The sequence below is a fragment of the Cibotium barometz genome, chromosome 32 (assembly GCF_041138505.1).
Source record: "Cibotium barometz isolate CiBa-2024 chromosome 32, ASM4113850v1, whole genome shotgun sequence".
Taxonomy (NCBI): Eukaryota; Viridiplantae; Streptophyta; class Polypodiopsida; order Cyatheales; family Cibotiaceae; genus Cibotium; species Cibotium barometz.
Window position 1 is genome coordinate 11,860,466 of NC_141077.1, and position 6,901 is coordinate 11,867,366.

Genomic DNA, 6,901 nt, shown 5'->3' on the forward strand with positions numbered 1-6,901 from the left:
TAAACCGTCTTTTTCTCAACAATCTCTACTTCAATATTTATTTTTTCTTATCCAAAAGGTCTCACTTTATTATTTAACCCTAATTTACTGACCTTACTACCATTTGGGATTTTTCTATAATCGTTTGAGTATTTTTGAGACTTTACGATTTATAATTTAATCTATTCTATAATAGAAATGGCCATGAAAATGGTTCTAAGATCAGCTTTCTAAACTCAAAACCTTTGTAAATGTCAAAAATTTGACTCCTATTTTTTACTATTTTTAAGGTTATTTCTTCTAATTTTTAAGGGTCTTTTAGTATATGTTTATGTAATTTTCTTTAATCATTAAAAATACTTAAAATTATCATTAATATTAAAAGAAACTCATGAGAAATCTATTGGGATTTATAATTGTGAATAAAGCATTACTTTGAGTTTTTAACCTATTTTTAGATGCCTAAAATAAAATTTTAAGCTTAAAAATAGGTTTCATATTTATTAAAAATCCAATCATATTTTGAAAAATACTTTCAAGGTTAGAAAACTTGTAATAAGTTCTAATATATGATTTGGAATTTTTTGAAGATTATAAAATTAGAAAACTAATTTTTAAGAGAAAAATAGGATTTTAAAACTAGTTTTAAAGCCTTTTTGGGAGATTAAATTTTTTTGTAATTACTAAAATTTACTTTTGGTTGTGGAGAACCCTCAAAAATCTCAAAATCATTGGCTGTTTTCAAGCATTTTTGGCCCAAATATTAATCAAATTTGTAATTTTTAGCATATGGGTTTTGTAGGCACATGTAAGAGGGAGGCTTTTGGGCTAAAAAGTTATTGTAATGCTTGGGAAGCCGTAGTAGCAATCCATTATAGAGATCTAGCATGATTAATCACTCCAAAAATTGAAAATAGCATGCTAATGCTCTCAACTAGAGGATTAATGTGATCCAATTGGGTTATGTTTATGATTACGATTAGAAAAGCCACTTTTGCTCAAAAGTAGTTTTTGAGGGTGGAACACCTTTTTTCTATATTACCCAAAGGTTCTATATTAATTTCTATTACCCATGAGACAAACACCCTTGTCCTCTACTATAGGCATTGATTAGACTCTAGATTAATTTTAAAATAAAAAATCTTAAGAAAAATTAATTCCTATTCAAGAAAAGAACGTCTTTCTTCATGGAATTCCTCGAAGATAAATTATCAAGCTATTTCATACTACTTCCTAAAAATTGAGAATTTTTAAAAATTCCTAAAGCACTTAAGCATACCTCAAATTTATGCTCTCCCTAAATTTTCAAACTCTAAGATAATGTCCATTCTTCTCCAAAAGATTGTCTCTAGAGCTAGGGAGTACACTTCCTTGTATAGGTGTGGAGGGTGCATGTCTTTCGCTAATTTTTATATGGCACCCATCTTTCCTTTTCCTAAAACCACTCTTGAAAAATGAAGGCCCACCATGTGTCTAGCCCATGCAATTCTTTTATCTCAAGTGCATGATATTTCTAGGCTACTTTACTCCAATTCAGTCTAACCCTTGTATTGTGTGTTGTGTGTGTTGTGTTGTGTGTGTTTGTGTGTGTGTGTGTGTGTAATTTAAAACGTTTACGCATCAAAATTTCATATGTAGATTACTAAAAAACTAATTACCTAAAGTTTTTTTTTTGTTGAAACTCATATTTAAATTAAAAAAGCTTGAAATAAAAGTTTAACTGCAAAAAAAGTCACAAAAATCAAATGACATTAGAATTACTTCTTTTCTTCTTTAGGTTGGTGTGGACTATAAAAGGCTTTACTAAGTTATTTCTTATTTTTTGAAATAAAGATAAAAAAATAAAAGATAAATCTCTCTAAATTTTAACAAAAAGGTGAAAAAGGTGCATGTGGGCCAGTAAGCTACTTACAAAAGCTCAAAATTGCAAAAAGGATCTTGAATGCTCTTATGCTCTTTGCTCCACTTAAGAGTGAGGAGAAAACAACCTCTCCACCTCCTTTTAAAGGGGAAAATTAATTTACTGTAATAACTCTTTAATGTCTTTTCACTTAACTACAACCTTATCTTTTTTTTAATGTTTTTACGTTCACCTAACTTAACTCTAACTCGATTTTAAGCATGTCTTTGTTATTTTTATTTCTCACCTTAGTTGTAAAGCTTTTGTAGAGAAATGAAGAGTTTAAGCTTCTCTATTTCTAGTCCTTTCAAAACATTTCAGCCTCCATCTTCTTTAATGTCTCTAACAAATGGTTCTCTCAAAGTGAAGACAATGTGACAAGGTCTTTTTTGAAGAAAAAAACTTGGAGTGTTTAAATGAACGTGATTTTAAATCCCAAGAGCTATGTAGAGATATCACAAATTTCACAACACAAAAGGTTCATGTCAATAATAGGAATTAAACTAATATGTCAAAGTTACTGCTATGCCAAAATTTATTTGAGAAAAAATTGGGGTTTGCCAAAATCATGCAAGAATGAGAAAGATTCTTTGGATTGAAAAGAGAGCATCAAAATATTTTTTTGAGATCCTCTGTCGTAATTTGAAAACTATACAAAAAGAGAACTACACAGTTGACTATCTTTGATGTTTGGCAGAGATTAACAAGATAATAATACATGTATATGTGTATTTTCTAGGAGTGATGGCAAGGCTTTTTTATAAAACACGAAAAACTCATTAAAGAGCCAAAAAATGATCAATTTAAAATGAAATATTTTGGTGACAAAAATCACTATAGTGTGTATGAGTAGTAGAATAGACATGTACATGAAATATAAATTCATTAGTACAGAAAAATAGGTTTTTATGTTCACACGAGGTATGATCTGGAGATAGTTAGAAGGAGAAAGGAGAAGAAATCATGTGGGAAACAATGTTAAATAGATAAGCTAAACCTCCAAGATGTTGAAATCCATGTTCATGTGTTCACTTTGAACATGTATGATAGTCTACGTCAAGAAACTGAGAAAATCTCAATGGAAAAAATAAATGATTTATCTTAGTAATACATAAGGTTATTTGTTATTAAAAACATGATATCTTTTGCATGGAGTGTACCTTATTGTGATATGACGTCTAGCATTTCTCTATTTTTTAAAGTTATGGGCTCTATTTTTTATTGTACAAAAAGATTTAGGCAAAAATATGACAAAAAGATCCATATTACATGGGTTTGGAATCTCGAATCCCTAATTGGTGGGGTCATTCTTTTTTTTATTCACTTCTGAAAGGGCGACATGGAGAGTCGATATTTCACCTACTAATGCGCCCCATGGCTATTGATGGCAAACCCTGAAGAAGACAATTGTGTATGAGTGTGATCCTGTTATTATCACTTAGTCTTTGGTTATGTGTGGTGAGCTATTGAGCTACCCATTCATGTGATTCCACAAGGTGCATTCTAAGATTATGGGAAGCAAATGGGGCTTTTTTGGATGCAAGTGTTTGGTCCATACTATAACAAATAAGGTCAGATCAAGTACTAATCTAATTATGTGCGAGACAAGTGAATTCTACATTTATGTCTCATATTTTTAATTGTAGAACCTTGGTGTTTGGTCCATATTATAACAAATAATCAAGTACTAATCTAATTATGTGCGAGACAAGTGAATTCTACATTTATGTCTGCATATTTTTAATTGTAGAACCTTGGTGTTTGGTCCATAATATAACAAATAAGGTCAGATCAAGTCCTAATCTAATTATGTTCCAGACAAGCGAATTGTACATTTATGTCTTCATATTTTTAATTGTAGAACCTTGGTGTTTGGTCCATATTATAACAAATAATCAAGTACTAATCTAATTATGTGTGAGACAAGTGAATTCTACATTTATGTCTTCATATTTTTAATTGTAGAACCTTGGTGTTTGGTCCATAATATAACAAATAAGGTCAGATCAAGTCCTAATCTAATTATGTGCCAGACAAGTCGATTCTACATTTATGTCTTCATATTTTTAATTGTTGGTGTTGGTTACTCCATAAAGATAAAATAAAAGAATATTTATAGACCCTACGCTTTTATTCTTCTCCTCCGCCTTCTGCTTCCTTTGGCCTCCATTATGCCGTGCCCGCCCAGCCTCCTCCGCCGTTGAAACACCCCCCTCTTACCCGCAGAAGCAAGCTATGGAGAAATCGTGGGCTTCATTTGGGACCATCTTCGCCTTCCTTGCCTTTGCACAGAGCTTGTTCAATGCGTTCCTGCCGTTCGCGCTCCACGGCGCCCTCCGCGGCATGACCCGCAGGCTTTTCAGCTTCTTCTTCAACCATGTGGACCTCAAGATTGATGAGTATGATGGTGCAACCATCAATGAGCTCTTCTCTGCAGTCCAGCTCCACCTCAGCGAGTCCGCTGAGAAGCACGCCAGGTGTGTGAACCTTGCCATACCCAAGAATGCCTCTGCCATTACTTAGAGCATTGCCCAGAACGTGTGCTTGAAAGACACATTCCAAGGTGCCCATGTCTGGTGGGATTTCCATGCATCCGAGCGCAAGCTGCCCTCTTCCCCATGGGAGAGCACGCCTGATGAAAAGCGCTCCCTGCACCTCAGAGTTCGTGAAAAAGATAGGGAGAAAATCCTCTCTGCATATCTGCAGCACATCCTTGAGCATGCCAAGGACCTCAAAATCAAGCACAGAGATCGGCTGCTCTACACCAACATGACGGACGCATGGTTGAGGCATGGCAAGGTATGGGAGAAAGTCCCTTTCAAGCATCCTTCCACCTTTGAGACACTTGCCCTCGACCCGGAGATGAAGAAGAAGATAACAGACGACCTCACTGATTTTGCTGGGAGCGAGGAGCTCTACAAAAGGGCAGGGAGAGCCTGGAAGAGGGGGTATCTACTCCACGGACCTCCTGGCACCGGCAAGTCTAGCATGGTTGCTGCCATGGCTAACTTCCTCGAGTATGATGTGTACGACCTAGAGCTCACAGAAGTGAAGTCCAATGCTGCATTGAGGAATCTTCTTCTCAATACGAGCAACAAATCGATTATTGTCATTGAGGATATTGATTGCTCGTTGGATCTCTCTACGAGGAAGAAGAAGCCCAAAGTGGAAGAGAAGCCTTCTGACACTAATGAGACTAGCTCCTCAGAGAATGATGAGAAGAAGTTTACCCTCTCTGGCCTGCTCAACTTCACGGATGGGCTGTGGTCATGCTGTGGGACTGAGCGCATCTTCGTGTTCACCACCAACTACATAGAGAAGTTGGATCCCGCATTGCTGCGGTCAGGCAGGATGGACATGCACATCCACCTCTCCTACTGCACTTTTGAGGCATTCAAGGTCTTGGCTAAGAACTATCTGGGCATTGAGAAACATGACATGTTCAAGGAGGTTCAGGCAGTCATGGAGGAGGAGGGGGTGGAGATGACACCTGCTGATGTGAGTGAGGTAATGACGAGGGAGAAGCGGGATGCGGAGGAAGCACTGAGATGCTTGGTGAGGAAGTTGCAGGAAAGTAAAGCCAAGAGGAAAGAAAAGATAGGGGAGGATGAAAATGAGGATGACAAGGAGCAAGAGGCAGAGGAGGAGAAGAAAGAGGATGAAGTGGCAAAGGTGGAGTTGGAGAGTGCCAAGGCTGACACTTAAGCTTCTTATTTGTCATCATGCACAAGCATCCATCTAATCTTAAGGGTTGGAGAGCGCTCTCTCTCTCTCTCTCTCTCTCTCTCTCTCTCTCTCTCTCTCAGTGGCTTGGCGGATGGCTATGGTGCTTGAGCAGAAATCGCCTTCTCTTCCTCTTTCTTTGGCCTTTGCCATCTTGTATGATCTTTCCCCTCCCCTTGGTTCTCCATCCTCAAACTCGTCAACTCTGCTTTGCACTCTCCATCTAATCTTAAGGGTTGGAGAGTTCTCTCTCTGTCTCTCTCTCTGTGGCTTGGCGGATGGCTATGGTGCTTGAGCAGAAATCGCCTTCTCTTCCTCTTTCTCTGGCCTTTGCCATCTTGTATGATCTTTCCCCTCCCCTTGGTTCTCCATCCTCAAACTCATCGACTCTGCTTTGCGTCATTCACCTTGCTTTCAGAATTTTCTTCTTTTTTTGCTAGCTTTCAAGAATCTCTCAAGGTTTTGAATTTATAGTTTTTTCCCAAGACATTGTCCGGTATGGTGAAGTCTATAATTGATTGTTCTTCTCTCTCTACCTCAAGTTGGATTGCACAATGAAGCTTTGGATGGTGTGGTTTTCATCTATCTTTTATTATTTAAATCTCGCACCACACAAAGCTTCCGTTGAACCGACATGCTCAAAAAGATGCCTAGGGTCCTTGAAAAGATGTAGGCACAATATCAAAGTCAAACATAAGTCTAAGCTCAAACTAGCTTATGTCTAATCATATTTGTGTGTGATGGCATAATCTTAAGCATGTTTTAACAAGTCTCATTAACTCAAATATTAAAGAAACAAGGTTTGGGAAGCTTACACTTTTATAAAAAAAAATGAAACTCCCACAATACATACGCACATAAGTCATTGTTATATTTTAGACTTTTTTTTCAAGTAGAATTTCAAACTTTTGATATCAAAAATGGACTCAAAAAGCCCAATATGGTAAAAATGGTTGTAAACTTGGGTATCTTTCGATAGGCCAGTGTATGCTTTTAAGGGCTTTTCAAGCTGGCTTTTGAGGGCTTCTTGGACTATTAAAAAAAATAAAAACTCATACAAAACACACAAGTCATCGTTATATTACTAAATTTTTTAAGTACAAGTTTTAAACTTTTGATATCAAAAATAGACTCAAAAAGCCTAAATATGAAAAAAAAACAACTCTAATTTTTAAGTACAAGTTTTAAACTTTTCATATCAAAAATAGACTCAAAAAGCCTAAATATGAAAAAAACAACTCTAAACTTGTGTATCTTTCGATGACTTTTATGGATTTCAAATATTGAAAAAAAAAAGTT

At 36.2% G+C, this 6,901-nt stretch overlaps 1 protein-coding gene across 1 annotated transcript; it reads left to right on the forward strand.

Moving 5' to 3' along the window:
- The first annotated feature begins 4,541 nt into the window (after positions 1-4,541).
- Positions 4,542-6,093, forward strand: LOC147619826 (AAA-ATPase At4g25835-like). Its single transcript, XM_086772638.1, has one exon. The coding sequence runs from the start codon at positions 4,649-4,651 to the stop codon at positions 5,582-5,584; it is 936 nt and encodes a 311-aa protein (XP_086628764.1). The 5' UTR covers positions 4,542-4,648; the 3' UTR covers positions 5,585-6,093.
- Positions 6,094-6,901: the final 808 nt, after the last annotated feature.